The 27,896-nt window shown below is 34.5% G+C and overlaps 1 protein-coding gene across 5 annotated transcripts in view; it reads right to left on the minus strand.

Moving 5' to 3' along the window:
• LRBA (LPS responsive beige-like anchor protein) overlaps nucleotides 1–27,896 on the minus strand; it is a 785,855-nt gene that overhangs the window by 22,689 nt on the left and 735,270 nt on the right. For 3 of the 5 annotated variants that reach the window (XM_049632266.1, XM_049632263.1, XM_049632268.1), the window contains 5 exons: nucleotides 27,798–27,887; nucleotides 23,253–23,445; nucleotides 18,785–18,847; nucleotides 13,502–13,657; nucleotides 7,215–7,382 (listed from right to left, as the gene is read on the minus strand). In XM_049632266.1, coding sequence (XP_049488223.1) covers nucleotides 7,215–7,382; nucleotides 13,502–13,657; nucleotides 18,785–18,847; nucleotides 23,253–23,445; nucleotides 27,798–27,887 — 670 coding nt within the window. The remainder of the gene's footprint in view (nucleotides 1–7,214; nucleotides 7,383–13,501; nucleotides 13,658–18,784; nucleotides 18,848–23,252; nucleotides 23,446–27,797; nucleotides 27,888–27,896) is intronic. The other 2 variants (XM_049632267.1, XM_049632264.1) reach the window with 1 other exon arrangement.

A 27,896-nucleotide genomic window follows, 5' to 3' on the forward strand; every position in this document is an offset into this window, starting at 1 on the left:
TGGGCAACAGGTACGTGAAAAGGTGCTAAACATTACTCATCATCAGGGAAATACAAATCAAAACAACAATAATATATCACAATTGTTCAAATGGCTGTCATCAAAAAGACAATAAATAACAAGCGTTGGAGAGGATGTGGAGAAGAGGGACCCCTCATGCACTGTTGGTGGGGATGTAGACTGCGGTAGTAACTGTGGAAGGCAATATGAGGTTCCTCAAAAAATTAAAAAAAAAAACATATGGTACAGCAATTCTACTTCTGGGTATTTATCTGAAGGACATGAAAACACTACCTTGAAAAGGTATCTGCACCCTCATGGTCATGACAGCATTATGTATAATAGCCAAGACTTGGAATCTATCAATGTATCTATCAATGGATGAGTGTATCTACGTATCTATCAATGCATAGTGCATTGCATATAGTGCATCCTGTATCTATCAATGGATGAGTGGATAAGAAAATGTGGTGTGTGTTGTGTATATGTGTGTGTATACACACACCAGTGGATTATTATTCATTAATAAAAAAGAGGAAATCCTGCCATGTGTCACAACATGGATGGACCTTGAGGGTATTATGCTAAGTGAAACAAGCCAGAGAAAGACAAATACTTTCTAATTTCACTTATATGTGGAATTAAAAAAAAAACAAAACAAACAAACTGACCTCAGAGATACAAAGAACAGACTGGCATGGTAGTTGGGGGGTAGGGGAGATGGCAAAGGTGGTCAAAAGGTACTTTCAGTTACAAAGTCAGTCAGTTCTGGGACGTAGTATACTCATGGTGACTACAGTTAATAACACTATATTGTAGGTTTGAAAGCTGCTAAGAGAGTAGATCCTCATCACAGGAAAAAAAAATGTATAACTGTGTGGTGATGGACATTACCTAAATAAATTGTGGTGATCATTTCACAGTATATACATATATCAAGTCATGTTGTACTACTGAAGCTAGTATGTTATATGTCCATTTTATCTCAATTAAGAAAGACACATCCTGATCCCACTCACCCCAGGGAAATATAGCAATCTCTCGGGTGTAGGAAATTACAAGCTACAAGAGTAAAAGCTAAAAAGTTCAGCAGTCATAAAGACTTCACCATAGGAAGCAGAAAGAATTCTAAGATTTTCCCCCCTACCTAGAAATAATTCAAATCTAGAATCTGAAGTCTGACCGAGCCTATTTATGAGCAAAATTACTTTAAAAACTAGGGCAATTGTTGCTTTGTAAAAGGAATCATTAGAGGAATTTAAGTACTTAATTTCATGGTTTTTTTTTTAATAAACTGTTAGGAATATTAAAGTACAATATAAGGGACACACGCACAAAGCTGTCATACAGTTTCTCTACTGAAATGAACTTTTTGGAAGGTGATAAAAGTCAGTCTCATAGCTTGTTCCAGGAGGCCTTGATTAAATGTGTCCTTATGATGATTCTCCAATAATGTTACACACACACACGTGCAATACTCTAAAAGCACAAGAATCTCGCTTTTAGGTTTAAAAAAGGGTGGAAGAAATAGCTTGCCATTTCAAGGTATATTCAGTTTCAATTAAATGACGAAAGATACATTCCAAATTTTCTTTGAGAACCCTAGCTGACCAGAGGGAACTTGTCTCTTCTTACATTAGTTCTACCAATTGTTTGAAATTAAATTTCCCATCTGAGCATAAAGTATTAGACAAGCAACTTTCTTTGGTGTGGTACTATGAAAGTCTACACATGAAGATACTCAGTTTCAATTTGAGGGCATAAATCTTCAGTTCTTCTGTTCTCATATTTATATGACTACAGCCTATGGCTGAATGGTATAGTCATTTTTCTCTGCAACTAAACAAGGTAAATAAATGTGATATATTGGCACATCACCCCACCACTCTGCATATGGTGCACATTAAGGTTGTATTCATTTGCCATATGAATATAATTCCTTTTACCACATCTACTATTAGTTACAAGCAGTAAATACAGAGTTGTTTTGCTGGAACTTGCGGGCCTGCATTACATCATGGAGCACTAAACATCCTGGACCTTCTGGAGAATTTCATAAACATAGTTTAATGTCACCTGAACTTGAACACTGCCAACATACTGCTGCAAACCCAACTTGATGAATTATTCAAGAAAAAAAGAAAAATACAGGGCAGTCTCAGTGTTAGTACAACAGTGTATGCCAAAAGTCAGGCCACAAGGAAAGCTCTTGATGAGGTAAATATAAGAAGTCATGTTCTAGACAAAGAATCAGACCGAGAGAAATATGCCGGGTGCAAGAAGGCTACTTGGGCCAAGCGCTCCTTTCATATTCAGAATCTAGTGAACATAAGGTCAAAATATCTGAACAATTTTCTTCAACTACAGCTTACCTGCAATCAAGAATGTAAGAGTTTATCTTATGACAAACTGATGCTTTGTTTCATGAGGCATACGTTGAGCTTACTTTTTTTTCCTTAAACAAAGTATTTTTTATAAATTTCCAAATCCACATTAGGGTAGAGGAAAAGAAGGAAGAAAGTGATTTCTTTTACAAACTTATATGGTTCACCACAAACGTACATACCTTGGCATTTGTGACCCATAAATAATATATCACAGGCAATTAAAAACAACGTACACCTGTCTTATCACACACTGATTTTCAAATTTACCGAATTAAGTCCCCAAATACATCCAGCAGATGGTGCTCTAGGACACCTACTTAAAGAGAGTAATACTGTTTGTGTTATATCCACCTATATTTTGGCAAGACAAAGAATAAGGATTTATCAGTAGCTTCAGTAAAACATATTAGGCTTTATGATAGAAAGAACATAATTCCTAAATATGTGCACAAAAATATACATATGCATAAGCACATGTGCACAGAAGCAACCAGTAAATAATTCACACCTGGACATATAATGATACTACTTTTCTTATAGACTGATGAGTAGTCTATGTATATCAGTGGTATTTATAGTCATATGGCAAGATCATTCTAAATTCATTAAAAAAAAATTTAGAATGCTTTAAAGTTAGAATTCATTTTTAATTATAGCAGGAATGTCTCATTAGGGTGATACTAGTAAAATTAACAACAGTGGGATTTACGGTAATGACTTAAGTGATTGATGAGAGTATAACAAAATGAAGTTTTAGACAGAGAAAAAGCAGGGCAGCTATGGCATACAGTACTTTAAAAAACAGCTCTGTGGTCTGTTAGTGCTAGCCTTATGGTTAATAAAACCTTCTTTCTAATTAATGGTGCTGAAATATTCTTAAAGAACAGAATCTTGTTGTTATGAAGAAAAACTTAAATAGTTGTGTGTGTGTGTGTGTGTGTGTGTGTGTGTGTGTGTGAGCGCGCGCGTTTTTCAGTAGACGCCATTCCCATAAAGGAGAAAGCTGACATAGATTAGCATGTCTGATTGCAAAGAGGAAAAAAAATGCCACCTTTCAATCAAATCAAAACCAGAATGTGAGGATGGAAAACTAGTTTACTGAAATACTATATACACAAATCTATGCAACACCCTCACAGTCGGCAAACATTTGTTTCTAAAGCTAATCAACTGTGGCTTTTAAAAAATTACTCAGAAACCTGAAAATATTTAATAAGTATTTACTTTCAAATGCTTAATAAGCATTTAAAGTTTATGATCTAGTAATACAATATAAAAATAGTGGATAAGAACTATTTTGTAAATTTTCATCTTGCTTATAAGATCATTTCAAAGTTTAAAGTATTTAAATGTCAATTGAGTGCACGGGGAAGGGGGGGTGATTTTCTCCAAAATTTGAAAGTGGATAGTTTGTATAGTATTATTCTGAAGGAAAATTGAGTGTTTCAGGAAAAGCATCCTGGTGCACAAATTCAGCTCTAAAACACAGAGTACTAGGGCAAAGGAAGATATGGTTCCATGTAGAAAATGCCTTTCTTTAAAATGTTCTCGTTCATTTTATTTAAAAATCTACAACTAAATGGAATTGAATCTTAATTTTTCTTCTTGGTAAGAAAACTGCATTCTACAGGAGCTAACCATCACAAAAGAGTCAAAGATGAGAAACTATCTGTTATTCAGGAAAACGAGGCCTTTGGCACATAATCTAGGCATAGTTTATAAAACATGTGCATCCTTTTAAAAGCCCAAGTTATAGTATATATGGGTTTTATCCAGTTTGAATTAGCTGGATTTTGCCCAAGCAATGTGTATTTTAATACTGGATAACATGATTTTAAAAAGATAGTAATAAAGCTATAAACTTTACATATAGCACTAATACTAATTTGTAGAAAATGGTGCAGGCTTATGACCCTAGCAAGTAAAAATGGGAGCTTATTCTCATGATTTTTGAAAACAAAACAAAATACTTGAATGAGACCTAAAAAATGCAGAAAAAGCCATAGCATAGTTTTAACTTACCTATTTTCCTTTCATGAAAGGAAAAAGTCTATATTCAAAATTTTAAGTTGAGACATTATATGCATTTATAGACCAGATTGAAATTATGTATAAACAAAGCATGGCCATTTCTTAAAGGGCATGTATATTGCATCCAAGAGATACAATATAGGAATAAGCATAACCTAAAATTCCTCATGTGAACAGCTCTGACTTGAGCGGCTGCATCGTGGAGCCATCAAGGAGCCAGAGGCTTATAAAATCCGAACCAGCTTGCATGAATGTGTAAAACACAGTTACACGCGCGGTAAAAATGTCTTTGTTTTTGTTTGTCATTTCTTTTGAAAAGCTTAGACTGGCTTGTTCATTTTTCTATTCTAATGTGTGGAAATTCTCATTATATGAAAAAGTGCCTATTTGTCTTTCTCCCAGATTCATCCTTCAAAGCTAAAGCAAAATTAGATTGGGACATCAGAGATTATAAAAGAGCCAGAAAGGATGAGGTTAACTTTGAGAAAGGTAATTTAATTTAGTCAAGATACATTACAATTTTCTAAAATTTTTATGAGATGTGCTGTTATGTTATTCTTTTATTTTTTTTTTCTTTTCATTACCAGCGTTACTAGGAGTTAATGTCCACCATACTGCAGACAATGAGAGGGTATAGATGAAGTGCCTTATGAAAAATATAACATTATAATATATACTCTAATGCCAACAAGATGGTGTTTGTACGGTGATTTATTTGCTCTAAGCATTCTGTGCTTCTGATAACACTTTAAGTCAGTGACTATTGTTGCTTTCATTTTACAGACAAGACAGAAGGACCACAGAAAAGCTTAGAACTTAGATTTGTTTTACTCCAAACTCCAGGATTTGGTCAATGCTACTGGATTCATTTTTTTCTAGAAGACATGCATGTAAAAACCATCTCTAGGATGATTTATAAGGTATTTATACATTTCTTCCTTCTGGAAATGTTGAATATTTCTAGTATGAAAATATACTTTAATTTCTGAAATGTAACAGCAATTACATATAGGTATAGATAATAAGCCTCTAGCTACTTCTTGGAGTACACACTGGTAATGACCATGTATAACATATAGAACACAAATTAGACCATGGAAGTAAAAATAAATTTTTTTTTCTTGTGTTTGGATTGCTACATGTGAATGAAACACATTACTTTAAGGCAAGAGAAAGTTCTTCCTGTATATTTTCAGATAAATAAAAAATTATATATTTATTATTTATGTTAAACGTAGGTTTGTCTAAGATAATTTACTGAATCGTGGTAACTGAGTTTATAAACACAGGAAAAAAAGAAATTGAAAGGAGACACTCCTAAAAGGCCAGAAATGAAGAAGGAGCAGAATGTGAGGGTCCAATAAGAACATGAAGTACTTTTCAAACGAAAGTGAAAAACAAAATCCCTTAAGTTTACATGTTTAAACATTTTATTGTAATTATGTATAAAATGCAGATGTCTCCGTAAATATGTGAAATACACATATGAACACATTACCCTCCCATATAAACACTAAAGTTTGACCTGATAACAAAGACCATATTATCTAAAGCATCACAATCTTAAAGTTATTTTTCATATTCTATTTGTATAGGGAATTATCCCTGATTTAATTAACATAAGAAATATACATTACAGGATTTAATAAAAATCGTGTCTACCTATCACACAAAACAGAAAAGCATAAACAGCTTTGATAAAATATCTCCCATATACTTCTTTTAAAATTATACACTGGCTTTTGACTATTTTTACATATTTCACTTTCAATCAAATATTAAACATTTAATAAGCACAGCTTTAAGAAGTCAATCCAAAATGTGATGGAATTAAGCATGTTCAGACTGTCTCCTAATTTGGAGCTAAGGGACAGAAGTAAGTGCTATAGCATTCAGGTAAAGCAATCAAGGACAAAATGGTCCTTCCTTTTAACCAAATGTAGTGCAGCTTGCTTTAAATTAAGAAACTGTAAATATTTAAGAGCAGTTAAAATGCTCTACTTTATGAAGTAAAAATCTAAAGCTATTCTTGCAGGAACTCTTCAGTGTTGTCATAATCATTTTAATTAAATTCTCATTTTTCAGGTGGTCCCTTTAATTGTTTTTTCCTACTTCTTAATGTGTTTTTCTAAAGCCATTTCTTTTCTGCAGCTGTGTGCGATTGGTTTTAATGGTAGCTGCTTCCTTTTTTGCCTTCTGTGAATTACAATTTTAAATGGTTACACATTTTTTGTTTTACTGCCTTCAGCATAGTTTCATAAAGATGTTTAAGGCTGTTGGTGAACATTTTCATTTCCCATATGAAAAACCAAGAGCCAATTTGAATATTCCATATTGGCCTTTTATGACCTGTTTTATCTTTTAATATGTAAATGAAAGCATATTCTTTATAAAGACTGGTTTGTTTCCATGAAATTATAATTTTTCTTTTGCCCTCTTAAAATATGAATTCAATAAACAAGATAATATGTGATTGCACTTTTATGTTTTGTCTTGTTCGTGAATGAAACACCTCTCTTTTATTTGGTGACAGCCATTTCCAAAGAAGAACTACCATGTTCAGATCATAACCTGTAACATGAAAAATCCATAGTTGGATTTGAATTATCAATGTTCACAAACTGTTAATAACTGAAAGCCTATCTAGACCTTCCTTAAATGATAACTATGAAATTAAAACGACTCAATAATTCAGTTTCACTTTCACCATGATGAAAAATGTAACTTCGAACATCACTGCAGAATGTTATTATACATCACTTGTAATAGTTTACTTATAAAATGAGTTGTACTCACTGCCCGGGTTATCTCCAATCCCACTGCTTTTTCCATTCCAGTACCAGAGCAGAAGGGTTGCATCACGTGACCCTGAGAGAATGTAGCAATTTCCCCCGATATAGGACTCAGAACGAGTGAGGCAAGTAACCACATCCCAATGGCCAAATACCACTTGGATCAATTTTCCTGAAATACAAAACAATTTTCTTTAAAGCTGAAATGAAAAAAAATAAGAAAATATTCCAGTGACCATTTAACTTACAAGATAATGAAGTCATATTAACTCAGATTCTGATGATTCAGGATTTATAATAAAATTTGATCTGGTTTAACCTAAAAGTTTTCTCTGAATATTAACAACAAAAAATCAACTGAGCAGTGATAGTAACAGTTTTGAAAGACATATATTAAAACTGTTTCAACAAATAGTATTTGAGGACCATGATGCCATATAGCATTATGTCCATGGCTACCATAAATAATAAATAAATCATGTCTACTGATTAAAACAGACCCAGGAGAATTCAACAATTTCAGCAATTTCTTAAGTTATTCTGTAGGATTCAAAACAAAATAAAACTTAGGTTCCTTTCTTTAAGTACTTTATAACTTAGACTTTACTAATACAAACTTGTCTCTGAATTAGTAAAGAGTTAATGTATTTTTTTTTAAGTGATCTATACAAGGACGACATAAATCACTCTGGAGAGTTTCTGTGTTTTTTTTTTTTTTTCAAATTAGAATTACATGAACTAAATTTTGGTAAAAAGACTAATATATTATGAGTGCAGTTTGAGCCAGGTCATTCCATCTCTGTTTTAATTGTCTGAATGATGAAAATTCCTTGGGGGCTCATGATGAAATTCAGATAATGGCAGTTTATCTAACATTAATGACTGGGGGTGAAAAGGAGGAACTCTAACTAAACTTACTACAGATCTAGGGTTTCAGACACAGGATGACTTGTTCACTAACAGTGCCAGAAAAAAGAGTAAAGCCCCCACTTTTAGTGCCAGAAAAAAAAGTAAAGTCCCCACTTTTAAAACCTTTGTTTAAAAATTAGGATGGTATTTATAATTCATACATACTGTCTAAAGAATTAAATAGCTATAGTAGCCCTTCCACTCCATCCCTATGGTTTCTAGCTAAAATTTTCCTTTCAAAAACATCCTTACAGAATGTACAGTTGAATGTCAGAGAATATCTGTCTCTAATATTCAGCATAAGTTTTTTTATTTTTGAATAAATGTTTCAGTGGGGTCATATAAATATAATTCAAATATTCAAGAAGAAAGACCACTAAGCTGAAAAAAGATTAATATGCCTTAAAAAGTTTGTGTTTAATTTGTAACACATCATAACCTATTCAAAAGTTTGAGGTCTCAAGTATTGGCATCTAAGTATATTTAACTTTTCAAGATAATCATAAATATAACTAAAAAAGTACTTATGTTAACTTTTTTTAATTCTTCATTTTAATAGGTCTCTTACTTTTTTAAGGTTTTTAATGTTTATTTTGCTTTTGAGAGGTGGGGGGGGGGGCGGTTGGAGGGGCAGAGAGAGAAAGACACAGAATCTGAAGCAGGCTCCAGGCTCTGAGCTGTCAGCACAGAGTCCAATGCAGGGCTTGAACTCACAAACCATGAGATCATGACCCGAGCCAGAGTCGGACGCTTAACCAACTGAGCCACCCAGGCGCCCCAGTAAGTCTAATACCTGTTAAAAAGGCTGCAAATTTAAAAATAAAATGCTGAAACATAATTTATTTAACTCAGGTATAAGATCAAATACAGTGTTTTCACTCTTGCAGAGAGCCTACTACTAGTAACTTTAAATTCAGATTCATCTCAGGCTCAAATTGCACGATTAATAAAATGCATTTTTTCTCCTGTGAATAGTCTTTAGTTAAAGCTGGTGTTTTAACTGCTAAAGTTAAAAATGTGTACTTCTGAATTTCTTCAACTTTTTAAATGGATATCAAAACATTTCATTTAAAAATTAATTGTATCGACAAAGATCAAGAATTCAAGCCTTCTTAGAATAAAAAAAATGGAAATGAAAAGAGCAAATTAAATATGAAAAGATATAATCATTTCCACATCATTTCCAATTTACATGAAGAACAAAGTGGAGAAGGTTAGTGGTAAACTGGGTGGTGTCAGAGTAAAGGCAGGCCTTACAAAGGGTAAGACAAAGTTAGTCAGCTGAATGCACTCTTAGTACTAATTGGAAAACTGAAGGCAATGTCAGTGAGTTGTAACCACTGAAAACAACCGAACATACTGTGTTGGTTATGTTTTTGATAACAGGATGTACAGTTATTTCTGCCTCAGCCTACACCTAAATGTTGAGAACATGTGAACTACAGGAGTAATTTAAATAGATTATTTAGGGCAGGCCTATTTAAGATGTAATGGCCATCAATCCAGTGGGTTGTAGAAGTGAGGAGGAGTTACTACGATTAACAATCAATGGTACAAGAGGAACACAGGGCACGGGAAATCCAAGTGCTTCCAGGAGCCTTGCAAAAAAGCAGCTATTCTCCTGATAATTTACCTAATTTCCAACTCATGTGAGAACAAAGTGTAAAGATTTCGCTGGACAAGTGGGATAAATTAACTATAGTGGCAGAATCTTCCCAGATCCATTTGTTAATTCTAGGGTAAGTCATCACTCTGTATCTATAATGTCAGTGTTAGAAAAATGTATACTCTGTCACTATGGTTCTTTAATTAAAACTTCCTTGTGTTTTAATTTTGGCCCCCAAAGTTATCACAATTATTTTTTATTCAACCAATATTTGCTGAGTGCTAAGCATTAGGCCTTCTTACATGTATATTGGTGGTAAATAGACATGATGCCTGCCCTTATAATATTTAGTGTTTAGTGGGGCAGACAGACATTAAACACAAACATATGTAATTATGAATAGTGATAAGTATTATAAAAGAAAAAAACAAGGTAGGATCAGTGAGAATAATAAGGTAGAATGAATTTAGATTGGGCATCAAGGAAGATTGAAATGAGGGAGTGATGTGACATTTACATATTTACATCTAAAGCCTTTCATATTTTAATACCAATTAATTTTATTTTCTACAATTTATACTTTGGACTCAACTCTGGAAAACATTATTTTTTTAAGTTTACTTTTTCCTGTTCTGGCAGCCTTCCTCAGCAATAGTTGTTATTACTATGAGGTTGAGGTTCACTCCTCCTAAATAAATCACAGCATATAAATACCTGCTGCTCTTTTTGGTAAATTATTTTCTGATAATCTCGTAAGTGTTCCTCAACCTTTATTTTTTGTTTCCTTTAATACCAGTCCACCTCTCCACACACTAATATCAAATATTACCACAAGCACTAGAATATCCTTTTTTTGACAGAACAAATTTTCTAGTTAATGTTTTATTTGACAGCTGTGCTACAAATAAAAAAAATTCAAGCTCAGGACTCTACACCACTGAATCTAAAATGTGGCCTGAAAATAATTCCCACTGCCGAGGGAAGGTTTTATTGTTGCCTCTGCTGTTCTGGTTGTGTCCCGAAAACATGATTTATGTTTAAAGAATTTCCCGTTACAACCAGTTTCTCTCCCCCACCCCACCCCACCTTGAATCTAATAACGGAAGGATTTTTTTTTTTTGGCTTATGTGTGAAAATATAATTGAATTCAACACTTGTGATAGCTTTGCTATTATATATTATTGATCATATAATTTTCCCCTTGCTTTTCTGGTAAACTTAAAGGAGAAACTATTTAATATCCCTATTGTCATAAAATATATATTTACTCTAACTGAAGTTACTTTAAATAAAACTAGCATCAGAGTTTGTTTGTATAGAAGATATTAAGAAACATACTAGGACTATCATTTCAGGATTTTTTCATAACTTTTCTAGCAAATGTAAATATTTTTATTGTACAAGCTAAGTAAGTACCACTAAAATGAAGCTTAGAATAAATCTACCACTTATGAAAATGTTTTACATACACACACACTCACATATCCAAAAAAAACCCTGTAAAGTGGAAGGTTTTTGGAAAGAAGAGAAGGAATGTTATCTACTTTATCAGGTCTAATGTAACATGGCAGACACAGAGGAACTTAGTGTCATACATTATAGCATTTTCCAAAATTAACCAATATTCATGGGTACGCCTATATGAGATAACATGGTGTAATGATAAAGAATGCTACATCTGAAGTCAGAAGAGCTGGCTCCAATACCAAGTTCAATTACCATTATCTATACAAATTTCAAAAAAGTTACTTAACCTTTCTAAACCTCAGTTTTCATCATCTGAAAAATAAGGATGAAGATACCTGTCTTGTCTCTCACAGGACTGTTATGAGGCTGACACAATATCATGTATATGAAAGAATTTTATAAATTCTAAAGAACTCTGTGTGAATGTAAGAGTTATTTTAAATATTAGTATTAGATAAAAGTGATTATTACAAATTATATTACAAATATTAATAGTCAATGCTTTTGAAAAGTGATATGAAAGGCTAGCAAATTCAAAAATACTCAAATGTCAAAATCAAAGACTGACATAATATATGATTCCACTTATATAACATTCTGGAAAATGCAAAATTACAGAGATAAAGAATAGATCAGTGGTGCAAAGCTGAGGCGGGGGAAGAGGCTGATGGCAAAGGGGAGGCACAGGGAATTTTGGGGGTGACAGAACTGCTCTACATCTTTATTGTGGTGGTTATGTAATTCTATACACTGCTTAAACTTATAGAACTGTAACCCAAAAAGAATTCATTTTATGGTATGTAAATTATAAAATAATTTTTTAAATGTATAAAAAATGATACGCAATCTAAAAGAATGTTGAAGAAAATTTTGTGAGAGGATGTAACAATTTTAATCTGAAAGTTTATGCAAAAGGGGAGCACAATTTGAGGTCAATGATTCTAATAAGGTTGTCATTACCATAATAGTGAAAGAAGAGGTTAAAATTTAAATTCCATTATTAAATCAGAGAAAAGTCACTGTAATAATAAATAATTTTAGGAACACATCAATTCCATTGGATTTTTTAAGAATTCTAGAGGAGTTTTAGGCTCAATAGTAATCAACCTTATAGACCTCAATATGCAGTAAGTGCCTAATTAAAGAAAAAGACTAGAATAATGGTATTTTCTTTCTGGACCTACAGAACATAGGATACACATTTTAAGAAAACTATCATCAGTTCAATAAAAAAATAAGTAAGATCATGGCAAAAACAACTTCTAGGGTCTATTATATGAACAGTATATATTCAACTATTTTTCCTCTACTTTCTCATAGCTATATTACAATACATTCATCAAAATGCATTAGGACAAAATTTTTGAATAACCAACAATTAGTTTTTCAATATATTATACTTACTAAAGCAGAAACTTGGATTCATACATTCTATAAAGATTATAAACAAGACTGAAAAATGATTTACTATAAAACATTTAATTAACTAGAAATTAAAAAGAATTTCTTATTCTCACATGCAAGTAAGATATTTGTACATCCTTGTTTTAGTTGAAATTTCTACTTCCACGGTATTATCAAATTCTGATATATTAATATCTAATTTTAATTCTTTCAAATATTCAACTACATATTTACTATAAATTGATTTCCTCCTATAACAGTTTCTAAAATATTTTATAGAGACTTCTGAATTTCCTATATACAAAAATTTATAGATCTTCCGTAATAATGATGAGTTAAGCTTGGTTTGTCCCTTAGTGAGATACATGCAAATGAATATATACAGTTAAACTTTTATATTTTAATAAGAGCCCCTGTCACATATGAAATCAGTAGTCAGCTAATGTCCTTCATGATGGTGTAGCTTTCAACAATGTTCTATGCAGAATTAAGTGGAGGCAAGATATCTACTACTAAGAAATACAATTAATGAGAAATTCCAGTAAGGAAAAAAAAAGCCCTTTATATAATACAAAAGTGGGAAAATACACCTATAGGTATGTACACCTGATGTACGATTATGTTACTTACATGCCAGGATACGATTTCAAATGAATCATTCATTCCGTAGGCATGAGGCTTGGAAGACAGACTTACTATAACAAACTGCCTCTTAAAAACATGCTGAAGTTAACTTAATAGTGAACTATATTATAGATTTTTACTTAAACGGGGAATACAGTGTCTCTTCCTTATGTTACACATTTTAGAATTCTGTAATTTGGGGAAGGAAGAAGATGAGAGAACATTCTAGCCTCTCAATGCTACTTGTAGCTAACTTTAGTTCACTGATGAAAATAAGTTACCTGTGTCTGTAGAGTAGATTCGGAAACTCTTATCCCAGAAGCCACAGATGAGAATATAGCGGTTGTCCGAAGTGATGACAAAGCACTGGGAATGGACTTGAATGCTTTGGTCTAAAAGGTCAGTGATTTGCCTCCTGTGCATTCCTGTATTGCTGGCTGTGACAACAGAGGAAGAGACAAAAAATCCTACTAAACCCACACATGTACAAAAATCCTAGGGTCTGTGATACTGGTGGTTGGGTTGAGGGAGAAGCATTCCAGGACAAGAATATTTGACCTTTAATTTAAAGTTTTAAACATAAACATAACAATATTTGAAAAAAAAAAACAGGAAAATATATCCAGTTGTTGGAAGAATGTGGGTAGCTAAATTCAATGTCTCAAAAAGAAATTTTGCCTAGAGGGAAAAATAATAACATACTACAATTTCAAAATAGTATACAATTCTCAGAACATGCTTTCTAGCTCTTGGACAAGACCAAACTAGATTACAGTCTCCAGATTGCACCACAGTTAGGTTTGTGTTTCTGACAATCTCATTACGTCCATTGTCATGAGAATGGATTCATGTTGTGACAATCTATTACCTTTTAACTTTTTGTCACAAGAAAGCAATATTAGAATTTAAATGTCATATATTTGAAATATTGTAACATCTTGGAGTACTTTGGCTTTAACAGGTCTTTAATTTGACTAGATGTGAACTCCTTCCCCTGTTTACAGCTGTACTTGCATGTAAGGAAAGGGTAGAATGACTATTTATTAAAGATACTTGTAATTGAAAAAGTCAAAGCACAGCACACTGCCACTTTCTTACTCCTTATGTAAGCAATAAAACAAGACAGTCTGGCAGTGTGTTTTCAAAGTGCTACAGAGCACCTGATATGGGGTTTGTCACCAGGCAGAAGGTCAGACACAGAGCAACATCAAGCACATAGGAAGAGTAATAATCCTCTAGAAATATACTACCAAGCATGCCATTATCAGAAAAGGAATTTTCACTGAGATGCCTTTCTTGGCACCATGAGGCCAACCAAATAGAAAGCTTTGTTTCCAGTGACCTCAGGGTTATTTCACCACCAACCTTCCAATACAAATAATAGTTTTTATAATAATAAAGAAATGTGATTGTACCAGAAATCATAACAAGATAAATTTCTGCATCTGATCATTACATTCTTTGCATCATAGTCTTCAGTTTGGTTTTTTTTTTTGGGTGGGCGGGGGAAACCCCAACCTATAAGTGCATTGATAAAAATAAAAAATAGAAAAATATTCATTGCATGTAATAACTAAGTTAATGTGGCCAATCTAAGAGAAGGCTCAGAAAGTAATGCTTGAAGAAAAAAAGTATTCAAAATACTTTCCAGTGCTGTATTAAGAACCACTGGGGATACAGAGAAATCAACTATTCCCTGCCCTCATGGCAAACATGACCTAGCAAACATATGCATAGACATAGTAGAATATTCTGCTAGTGTCTGTCTATACAACTTAACCAAGGAAGATTATTAGATAACTATTTGATAATAGGCTTCATATTACTTTTGGGGGATTAATGAACTAGAAAGTGACAGCAGCAGTAAAAAGGGCAGAATCCTATTTGGGGATCATTCTTTTGCCACCTCCTTCCCACACAAAGGGAAGCTGCTGGCAAATAAGAAAAGCTTTTATAAGTACCATAGTACATTACAGAGAGACAATAGTATCCCACTGCAGTGAAGCTGTATGGTACAACTTAGATTTTTTTATTCCAAGAAACCTAGCAATTTAAGACAAGGCACGTAATACTTTCCATACTGGTTACTACAGTACTTCATTCCACATGAAAACTGTAAAAATGTTGATTTGTTACCATTTATATGACTTTTGCTTCTAGGATATAAACTTTCACTGGTCTTTTTTTGGGGGGGGGGCATGATTTCTGGTGGGGGGGGAGGATCTCGCTTCACAGATTTGGGTATGTGCATAAATTTTAATTGAGAGACCACAAAGTACCCATGAGTACAGGCTGATGCCCCTTCAGCATTCAGATGAACTATTTTCCAAGTAAGTGCTTACCTATAATTTAATATTGCGACATCCATCCATCCATCCAATCTATTTAATCTATCTATCTCACAACTGCCTTCCTTTATCTCATTGTCTCCCAAGATTCAGTACTGAAGGTGTTTTTATTTAATGAAGATTAGGTGTATTTGTCCAGATAAGCATTCTTCAAACTGGGGCATGCACACTCCTGGCAGGAGGGTGGTATAAGATTTCCCAAAGGATAAACAAGCACAGATGGTTTTAAGGGAATCAATTTCTAGTTCCTCAACTTTTATATGTTCTCTTCCCTGAAACAGCTTTGGCTGAGAACTCTCCTGTGAGTTTTCTTCTCTTATGACCCTTTCTGCATGCTCTTCTTCTACTAAATAAAACAAAGGCATATTTCTTTTATATCCAGGATCTTACTATAACGCTTTATCTGAGGGTATGAAAATCTCTTGAGTTGCAAATAAAGGGACAATTCAAAATACTGACGTGAGGCTGAAAAGTGAATGCCAAAGTATCAAATCATTCTGTAGTGCGGTGGTTTCCAATTCATCGCTTTCAATAAAATGGAAGGAGGATCTAATCATGATGTCAATTGATAGATCGTTAAAAATAAATTTCAATGATAGATTTTTAAAATGATCACTTAATGACAGACCATGAAAATAATTCTTAGTAACAGATTACAATATAAATTTTGTCACATAACTCAGAGTTCAAAGATTTCAGAGACACTGTGAAAACAAAATTCTTTCCTTTCCCATCTATTTTCTCACGTAGGTAACGTTCCTCAGAGCTTCCACCTACTAAAAACAAAAAAAAAAATAGAAAAAAAAAGAGGATAGAACCATTGACAAATCCTGTCTCATTCAACAACAAATAATGCTCACTCAAATACATGAGCAAATGGGGAATGGAGGGGCGGGGGGGAGGAGAAAGCCCCACCCATTTCATTAAAGATGTATTTCTAATAAATGTTTCTTTTTTATGTTTAATAATGTTTATTAAAAATTATAATTTTAATAAGTGTGTATAATAATATTTGTAATGATAACTCAGTGTACATTAATTTCTTACAAAACTGAGCCTTGCGGTCATAGGAAATTTTAACAATTAACTTACATACATATGTTTAATTTTCTATATATTTTTATTGCTGAAAAGTATTTGCAATAAAGTAACTTTCTGAAAAGTTAAAATTGTGTAGAAGAAGTGGAATTAAAATATAAATTTAAGATGAAAAAAGGATAATACAGTATTTTCAACTGTTAATAGCTTTTTTACGCATTTTTTAAAAACAGAAAATGTTGACTATTAATTCACTTTTATATTTAAATTCCATTGGATAGATTTAAAATTTTATATATTATATATAATACATAATATATATATATATTTACTTATATACATAATGTATGTATACATAATACATAAAACATAAATATATATACATATATTTGCAACTATTGAAATTTGTGCTGAAAACTTTCACATGCTACATTTAAAATATGTGGGAAGGTACATGGTTTTAAACAATTATTTTAGGGGATATATATAGGAGCAAACAGTTAGATGACCAATGATCTACAGTAGAGAAGAAAACTATGGCCTGTGTCTGGTTTTATATATAAAGTTTTATTGGAACACAGAAATGCTCATTTGTTTACATATATTGTCTTTGGTGGTTTTTGTGCTATAACAGAACTAAGCTGTATGAGACCTTATGGTCTACAAAGCCTGAAGTATTTACTATCTGGCCCTTTATCAAATAAGTTTACCCATGCCTAAAGAATAACAGTTGCTGAATTCATTTAATTAGATTTGCCTATAGGATATTCACTGTCAAGTTTTAAGGCAAAGAATTATTCTATACGTAATAAATAATGCTTGTAAAGGACTTATCAAATGGACTTTATTTTCCTGACTTTTAAAACTTTACCCAAGTGAACATTTTATTTTTTAATATATAGCAAATCATATGTACTCAAAGCAAAAGATTATTTAGGAATCAGAGTAGTATTTATCCTTCACATGGATAATTACTTCTTAACATTTCCGCTTCTATGTGGGGGAATGCCAAATGAATTAGTTTTGAGCTTAAGGTTAGTTGAGTTCATCTTGATAGTTCATTTGCAAGTGGTAGCCGCGTAGCTCTCTACTGAAACAGTAGTTTTAAAGACAAAAAAAAAGGTGACATCCATATAGGCAAGACCTTGGATTTTAAAAGAATAAATCAGCGTTTTCATCTGCTTTATGTGAAAACTTAAAAACTTTAACAAATTTATGTGCCAGGGAAACTTAACAAAATTATAAGCTAAACATCCACAATGGTAGCACACCCCCAATAACTAGGCAATTAAGTATTTTATTCTAAAAGTGATTGAAATAGCATCTTTAATAAGACATGTTAATAATGTTACTCTCAGTAAAGCCACGTATGAAATTCCCACCCATAAGAATGAAAAATGCTAAACTAGAGATTTTGCCTAACTGACTCAAAAGGCACAGAAGCAATTAAATATTCTAAGTCATCTGCTGCAGATGCTCATTTCATCCCAATGGCTCTTTCTGGTCTCCTCCCTTTTCTTTTTTTCCCCCTTGAACAAATTTAACCTCCAATGGCAATTTATTGGGCTGTAGGGCCATAGGAAAATGAATACAAATATCTTAACACTGCCATTGGCCGGGCAATATATTTCAACTTTGAAACTGCTCTGCAATTGCACATTAATCCCCTCACACTGAACAGAGGGTCCAGGAAGAAAGGATTGATCTCCTTTAATGATGAAACCCTGGCACTACAGTTTTATTTTTCACAACACAGTGCTGCTAAGAACCCCACTGTTATTATGAAAATTTCCCTAGCAAAGGAGCTCCATCACATTACCGGTGCACCAATTCATCATAACGTGCCTCGCTCCTGCTCATCAACAAGTCTGAGTGATGAAAAGATCCAATATTATCCTGACAGTACTTCATGCGCATTCTCAATCACACATTATTACAGCATCCATATTAATTTTCAGTGACACGCGTCCTAGGCCTGTTCAAATTAGGCAAACCAACGAGGGGGAGTTGATGAAATACCAGCATAGCCACAGCTCATTGCATTCCAATTTGCATGCAAATGGTTTATCAGGAAAATTCCATTCCCAGCAACCAGCAAGTGAAAAACAACTGTAATCTACACTTCAGGGCCACCATACAGAGCTTAATGAATCGCAAAGAGAGAAAGAAGTGACAGACCTATGAGAGGATCGATTTCCACTGGCAGCTGGTATGGCTGGTCTTGTACTGCACCTTGATGAGCTGGAATTCACAAAAGATTAAAAAAAAAGCATTATTTTTCATATACTAACCTACATAAAAATGCATAAGTCAAATCTTATGTAGAACTGTTTCCAACCTCTAAATCTCTCATACACTTTTGTGAAATTTAAGGGAAAAAAATCCAGGTGCTTTCATGGCTAGCTTATTAAACATTTATTTTAGATTAGTGCTGTTCTGAACATGTGCCATCAGCAGTGGCTCCAGTCCTGGGCCATAAGCTATAGCAGATGCTTGACTGGCAACCTCTGATGCTGCAACAAAACAAAATTAAGTGGTAAAGCGCGCTGAAAACAAAATGTGACAACCATCTGCTGACTGTAGCAAATACTATTTTTTTGTTACTTCTTAAAAAGGCAGTTTTGAATGCTGCAGCACAAAGGATCCACAAAAACGTCAATTTATGATGGAGAAAGGGAAAGCTCTAAGTCAGGGAACATTTAATGTTTCATCCATCACTTAAAACCAATCAATTGAAAGTTTGAATAAAAATAAAGAAAGCTATCCACAGATAAATGTTTTAGTTAAATGCATTTGGCTGAAATACTTTCTTAAAGACTGGATTGAGGTTTTTAAGAAAAGTTTTATTAATATTTAATATTTCCATGGTTTCAATTTAAAAATACTCTGAGAAACAAATGAATAACAAAAATCAATCCACGCTAAGAATAGTTTGTTCAATTCTCAAAATGGTTCTGAAGATTCCTGCATACTTATTTTGTAATTGAGAAGAGATTTTGTGGGCTGTTTCCCTGTGAAAGGTAGGACTTAAGGTAAAGAGGAAGTGTGCTAGGAAGCAGGAGCCACTGCTGGCTATTTACGGAGACTTAGGCAAATAGCAACTTGAAACTGAAGGGTTTGGAAGAGATGATCTTTTCAGCTTTATAATTCTGATAGTTAAATCCTGGGCCCCTGTCCAAATTATTTTCCCCAAATGACTCAGTCATTCATTGGGGTCAGTATCTCCCTTTTATAGACTCATCAGCATTTAAACTACTGTTTAGTTGGTATTAGAACTTTGCTTAACACCATCATCACTTAGGAAATCTTTCTGACTGTCCTTGAGGGGCTGAAAAGAAAAATGGGGTACATTCCAATGAGTTCATCAGATTATTTTAAAACTTATTAAAACATCATTTCCCCTGTTAGCAAATACCAACTTTTCAAGGCGGTTTCGAAGATCATTAATACTGATAAAATATCTGGGTAAGTATAATATTAGCATTAAAAATAATTATATTTGAGTATGTATAAGAAATTAAGGTAGCTGAAGAAAGGAAGCTGTATAACTCAGTCTTTTTTTACTAAAGGTATCGTCTTTGCTGATTACTGGCTCTGCCAGCAGAGATCACAGGACACTATAGGGAATGTTCAGGGAAAATGCACCAGAGCCTCTGATTTACCCAATAGTGCCATTTACTTACAGTGATACCAGTGCTGATCAACACTAATACCTTGATCATTTTTCTCTACTTCTCTGAGAATCTGGGATCTCAGAAACATTAAAAGACACACTATCAGTGAAAGAGGTTTAGGAGGTTAACTATCTTTGGTCAGGCCTCAAAGACAGTTGCCTGTGTGACCTTGGGCAAGTTTATATAGCCTCTGTGTTTCAGTTTCCTAATCTGTAAAATGGGTTAGACTGAACAATATGAAATTAATAACACCTCACATTTTGACTTGTAAAGACGGTGATTTCATGGGTCAACCTAAATGTGGAACCTACATCCCAAGGGATTGAGGGGATTCAGTGAGTTAATATGTGTAAAGAGATTAAAACAGTATCCAGAACCTAGAAAATGCTCTTTAAATGTTAGCAGCTATTCTTTCATTCCCCGCTCCCCGCCCCCCACACACAGTTCCTGTAAGGCCCTATGAATGAGAAAGAAAAATAAAGATGATTGTTTTCTTTTTAAATGAGGACACAGACACTGCTGAAAGAAATGATAGGAGCTAGCTGTCTAGTGAACAAACTATGGAAATCATAGATTCGCAGAAAAGAACAAGAATCTAAATTTAAAAATAACAGCATAACATGAATTTGATTTTCATTGAAGAAAAACTGTTAAGGATTTCTGACATTCTTCTGGCTGACATTTGTTTTAAATCAAGGTATATCAAGGCAAGGTAAAGGTAGAACAAGATAGAATGAAAAATCAGATTTATATAAACATACTTGGAATGAGACATAGATTTAATAAAATGGATGCTTAACATTTTTAGGTACAGGTGTAAGCTCAGAATTGGAGATCATATTGTAGAAGGATAACTACCTGTGTATTCCCATATATATTTATCTGGTGAGGAGCTGCTCTGTCATAGTGTAAAGCCAGAGGGTGGGGACAAAACCCATTAGTGACACAAGATACAGACACAAAGGAGGCTCACTGGAGAGAATTACAGGCAAAGAATTGGCAAAACATATGCTGTCCCCCAAGTTCTTATCTTACAGAATGGTGAGCTTGGGATGGGAACAGTTGGGTGTACCCTAAGTGGCACTCCAGCAGAGAGATGCTGCCCCTAAATCAGTTTACATATCTATAGAAAAAGTGGAAGTAAGGAAAAGAACACCTGACAGCCAGCTACTAAGGCAAGCAAGCTTTCCAGTCCAGGAAATGGGCCTGCTCAAAATGGGAGTGCCAGGAGCTCGTCATCAGTGCTTTTGGAGTGTACCTCACAACCTGAGTTATCAGTTGGAGACCTAGTAGCCCTTTGGTTGAGCCAGTTCCTGCCGAGCTCATTCTTTGCGAGGCTCAAGTCAGCAGCAGAGAGCAGCCAGGGCTTTCCAGCAATTGAAAAGGTTTTTCTCCTCACATATGCTGTCACTCTGTTTAGACTGAAGAAGTTCTCAGAGCTGCCACACACAGCCACTCAGGATAAGCATCCTTTGTGCTGGCCCTGACACCACACGCACTGGTGCTTTTGCCAAGCTAAGAGTAACTGCACCCAGCATAGGTAATCCTCTAGTGTGGTCGACAGAACCCACCACCAGCATGTTTTTCCTCTAACAAATGCTTTTGAGAGAATACAAAAATCACATTTGTTAAATTATAATCTTTAGTCCCAAAATATAAGTATGTCATCTACATACACATTTATCACTATAAGACAAGTTCACTTGAAGAAAAAGGAATAAAAGGACCTAATAATGAAGACAATTATATATACCTCGATTTTTACCTTTTCTACTTTTCCTGAAATCTATTCTCTAATCAAATACTGGCATTCATTTCCTTTCTAATAACCAGGCAATGGCCATATTTAATAAATTCTGATACCAACCGCAGATTCTTCATGATAAGTACCTTATTGAGCATAGTCAGTGCACCAAGTTTTTGTTTGAATGTCAATTCAATTCTGTTCCATTCTAAAAGCTTTTGCATTTAATTTGGCATGAGGCCCTGTTCAAGAATTTATATTTTTGCAACCAGCTCAGGTTTTATAATGAGCAGTACTTTATGCACACTTTACAGATTTAATGACAAGTTAACAGACTATTAAAATCTATCTTTTACATTTTCCCACCTAAAACAATGGCTTGGGAAAAAAAGCCTATAATTGTCAGGACTTTAGAAGATTTTCCTTCTTAAAATTAGAATTTCTAACTAGTTGCCAAAAAGAACAGTGCTAAATCCAGATCCCAACATTCCTGTTCTAATGAGAGGTAATAAATCATAGAGGGGTGATCATAAAATTTGAGTCAGAAAACTTGGGTTCAAACATGGCTCTGCCACTGACTGGCCATATGTGATACTGAACAAGGCAAGCTCCCTGGGGCTCAGTATCTTCATTGGTAAAACATGGGGCTGGATTAGATGTACTCTCAGGTCTCCTCAAACACTGGTTTATGTTTCTAAGGGTGATTTCAGTATCTTGCTGTTAGTTACCCCGACTATTCAACATATAATGGAAAAACAGAATGTACTTATGGGTTTGTAGTACTTTGGCTGTTTAACTTAAGTGTTCTTTTTTTCTGTCATCCATGATAAATAATATGATGTTATACACAAAAGGCACATAAACAGGCAATCAAAAGTGTTTATTGAGTAAACTAATAAGTGGAAAAAAGGAGAACATCTGATAAATAAATATAAACTGCATATGGACACAATATAGAATATCATTATATTAAGATATTAGAAATAATATTTACTTACAAGGAATAAAGACAAACCACCACATGCCAAAGAATAGGTGATGCTTTAACATTTGTATTATATACCGCAGAGGGGACTTCTTTAAGCCTTTCAAACTAGTAAATATTTTGATTCAGACTAATGCTGGGAAATTGAAAAGCTCAAATGTTGAGATATTTACGTGTATATTATAATATCTTTATACAGTGTGCAGCAGTTACTATGCATTACAATGATACTTCTTTACTTACCAGGAAGGTTGTGCCACTTGTTCACCGCAAATAGCCTGTTAGCAGTGACTGTGATCACAGCAGGAGTCGCCAGACCAGGCTGGGTGTTAGCTGCCACATGAGTGACAGGGGAGTTGGAGGGAAACTTTAGGACCATGATAACATCCTGCTGGGCTTGGTCTGTGAACATCAATGGACTCTGCAGGAGGAGATACTGTTGAGTGGGCATGACAAGACCCAAATATACAAGAAGGAAAAGACAAAGAAAGACAAGAAAGAGAGAGGGTGCAGGAAAAGAAGAGGAAAGACCATGTTAACACAGGTTGCAGCTGAGAGCATGGTGAGCAGAAAGGTTTATAGAAACAGCAGTTAGGATTGGCTTGTTTTTCATGTATGTCATTAGTTGAATGTTTTAGTGACTGAAGTAGAATACCTTAACAGAAACCTTTTAAAAATCCATAAATTTTATTAGCTCCCTTCCCTACCCCGCTCCCATGAAGAACTAAAGAAATGGTTTTATTTAGATTCTAAATAGGCAAAGTATTGGGGATTGCATTAAACCATTCCAATTGCTATAGTGTGTCAAGTACAAAAAAAAAACAAAAAAACAGAATGAGGATAGGTAACAGGTACAAAAGCAAGGCAAGGTAATTTCCAAAGATCGTCAAAAGTTGTGTTGAGGTAGCATGAACATTTTTGACAACTAAATAAAGAGATAATTAAAACATATATTTATAAACAACAATTATACACATATATGTATTATTACAGTAGAGAAATAACTTATGAATGTAATATACAAACTTAATTATAAAGGTGTTTCAAAGCAATGCATAATTAAATGCACTTGTAAAAACAATATATTTATATAGTGTACCAAGTCATAAACACTGCCCTATTATAATGGAAATGCTACTGTTTTCTGCTATCACTAAGGATAAAGAAAAATAACTAGATGCCCCTCCTCTCCCTTGGTAAAGAAACAAAACAAAACAAAAAAACAAAACAAACCTAAAGCTCAAGACTTCTGATTTCTCCTTTCCAAAGCAGCAAGTAATTGAAAATGTTAAACAAAAATCACTGTCTGTTCTAATAACTAGCAACAAAATAAATCTTGAAAACTACTAAGGATTTAGAACATTCCTACAACTCATATGTCATAATCCAAGACATATATAACAGCACTCTGATTTACTGGCTTTATTTATATGTTGTGGTGGTATGCTATCACACAGTAATTGCACTGTACGTTTTCAGCAACCCTCTTCTACCATGTCTATTTTCTAATAGCTGATTAGTATCATTCACAATTGAAACACTTTGATGAAGTGCTTCTGGCTGCTTTCCTACTGCCATATTTCAAAACACCAGGTATATGTAAATGTGTAGGCACATATATTTAACACATATTTATTCAGAACTGCTAATAAAAAATTAAATACATTTGCATTTTTATTATCAGTCCTTTTAAAAAAGTTATTAAGAGTACTTAGAAAAACATATTGCACTAAGAATTCCTATTTGCACTCTTTGCATAAAGGTGTAAATAAAGGCAACTAATAAGCTACCCAGACACCCTTCTGAGCAAGTGGCTAAAAGCCAATCAATATTATGAGTTAATCCTCCCTGGATGCTCATTCAATTAAAGGTGTCAGTAATGCCTCATCTGATGTGGCCTCAATTAAATCCAACTATCTGATGGTGTGAAAACACAGGGGGATACAGCAACAGCAGCAAAACCAGACAAATAGGCAGCCTTCGTGTGCCTGCTAATTACTACACCTGGTGTATATTATGGCTCATGCACTTAACGCAGCACGAGGTGGCTTTAATTTCTGCTTTATTCATGTGTGTGTGTATGTGTGTGTGTGATGGGGTGCACTGACAGTTGATGGTGGGGGGATTCATCTGAATGGCAGTAAAAACAATAAACATTTGGGCCTCTAATTTTTAAAACCTCTATATCAATTAGTATTTTTTGTCATACAAAGAACCTTTTATATAGTTTTTAAGGAACTCTGTGAAATTGGGTAAAAATGAGAAACAATGAGCAACAACAAATACAATACCCTACAAGCTAGTTTTAAAGAAGTCTGGGAAAAGGAAATGAACATCATTTTGGAGTACCAAGCCTTATTTTTCAGTTATGTAGTTTTTTTAAAAAAATAATATTTACTGAAGTTAATTTATAAACTCTGAGAAAGTCAGGGTATAACATACATCATAAAGTCTCACTGAAAGGAAGTTGACAGTTATTTTTGAGCTTAACAGTTCATATTGTAAATACAATTAAACTGAAATTGAATAATTCCAATGTTTATGCCCTAAAAAAAAAACAGAAAAATCTCTAATGTGTTAGGAGAGGGTCTTGTTTACACAGTGACTCTAGTGGGCCAACTTTTAGCCACATGACAAGGACAAGCTACTTTCCACAGAAAGCCGCAGACATCATATCCCGAACTGTGCACTACATTCTTACAACAAGCTGTCCCTCCAGTCTGTTCTACATACTCCATATTGACTAGTGCTCCCAGTGCAGGCAAGGAGGAGGAAACTCTTGGGAGTTCCATCATATCCTTGGTTGGTTAAGTATGGAATAAGGAGGACTAGGAATAAGAGAAAGCACATTCCAGCATACTGGGCTAGTCTGCAGTGATGGCAACAGCTATAGATGAGGACAGTTGGTAAAACAGGGATCAGAGAAACAATCCTTCATCTAATCAATCCCGGGAGCCTCCGGGAGTCAAGTTTGAGGCAGAAGTAGGAAAATGCTCGCCAAATTTCATTCAGATTTCCCAGATTAAGTATGCACTTGTTGACGACTCTGGTTTCTTTCCAACACACCTTTGTTTCCCACCCACATATGTGTAAGATGAAAAGCACAATTTGTACAAGTCTGGAAAGGAGTTCAGGGATTCAATTCAGAGGATACAGATAATGGGAAAGACTGTACCCAATCCTATATGAGCATGTGCCTTCCTACCCTAGAAAGCTGGTCTGCCGCAATGAATCCTTTTGCCATGTGAGAGAGGCTTGGAAGTAGGAGCTCCTTCCTTGCCCCGGTGACCAAATCTGTGCAGAGACCCAGGTAGAAAGTCACTGGAGCAGTGGAGGTGTTTCCATTAGCCAGCATCATGATATCCTGAGTCTCACTGACAAGCTATTACTAAAACTAATTCTAAACCACAAACATAAATCATTCTTACTATTTTTATGGCATTATTTTCCACTGTTCTTGCTAAATGTTTGCTCTTTGTATAATCTTCTGCTTACTGGTTACCCCTTAAGTTACCTTGAATCTGATTTCACCTATTTAAAAACACTTAGGGGAAAACATGATGCAAATAATTTCTTTTTAATTTTTTTAAAGTTTATTTATTTTGAAAGAGAGATCAAGTGGGGTAGGGGCAGAGAGGAAGAGGAGAGAGAATCCCAAGCAAACTCTATACTACAGGCACAGGGCCTGATACAGGGCTCAAACTCATGAACTGCGAGATCATGACCTGAGCTGAAACCAAAAGTCGGATGCCTAACCGACTGAGCCACCCAGGCACCCCATGATGCAAGTAATTTTTAAAATGCTTATAGTTTATTGTGATGGCCAATTCACACCTAGAGAAAGAAGGGGAGAAAGGTTTGGAAGGAGAAAGATGACATAGAGGGCGAAAAGGAAAAATACACAAGAAAGATGGTGAGATGGAAAGAGAAAGAAAAAAAAACAAACAGCCAGAAGTGAAAGGGCCACATCTCTATCTCTTGCTCTCTTTGCTGCAACTGTCTCCTTCCGAGTATTGGTCAAAATTCTACCATCTCCAGCTCCTGATTCTGGGCTGGACCAATAAAGTGTGGTGTAAATGATGTGTGAGAGCAAGCTTCAAGAAGTCTTGCAGAAGTGTTCTCTTGGAACACTGTTCCTACTGTGGAAGTGGCTTGGGCTAACTTCCTTGATGATGAAAGACCACATGGAAACAGAAGTCTGGCCACCTCAGCCCACCCCGCAGCAGTGCATGAGGGAGCCAAGGTGAGAAAAGCAGAAGTGCCTGCCTAACCCTCAGAATCACGAGAAATATAAATCACTGCATTAAGCTTTGGGTGGTATGTATATCAAACCATCTTTTCTTCTCTCTGCAATCCATTATCCTTAGTAACAATATCCTATGTACTAGGATTAGTTATAAAATTCCCAAACTGAAAAACATATTGGGATGTAAAGAACAAACACATTAGCAAAACTAATCTAGAAACTCATAGGATCAAATCAGAAAACTCATCAATCTTATGTCCGGAGCCATTATCCTGCAGTGAGGATATGTGACAATGGTAAGTCTTTTAATTCTTCAATGCAAAACATGAGCTGATGAGATAGGAGAGCACTGGAGCAATGTTTACGTTCCCAAAGACTCCAGAACAGCATGTACTAATATTTGCTGGTTGTTAGTAGGTTGACATCACATAAAAAGAACAGGCTCAGATGTGGTAGGGAATCTCAAGTACAACAAAACACTGTTATGAATGTCAAGCATGGTCTCAGAGGCAAGAAATGAAAAGAGTGTAAGCAGCACTTACCACTTGCATAGCAGAACCTCTGGGAGGATGGGGCTCTATGAGTAGTTGAGAAGGTGTCTGTCCAAAACTTCGGATTTGAGCTTCAACAGCCTGAAAACG

This window comes from Panthera uncia, chromosome B1, assembly GCF_023721935.1.
Source record: "Panthera uncia isolate 11264 chromosome B1, Puncia_PCG_1.0, whole genome shotgun sequence".
Classification (NCBI taxonomy): domain Eukaryota; kingdom Metazoa; phylum Chordata; class Mammalia; order Carnivora; family Felidae; genus Panthera; species Panthera uncia.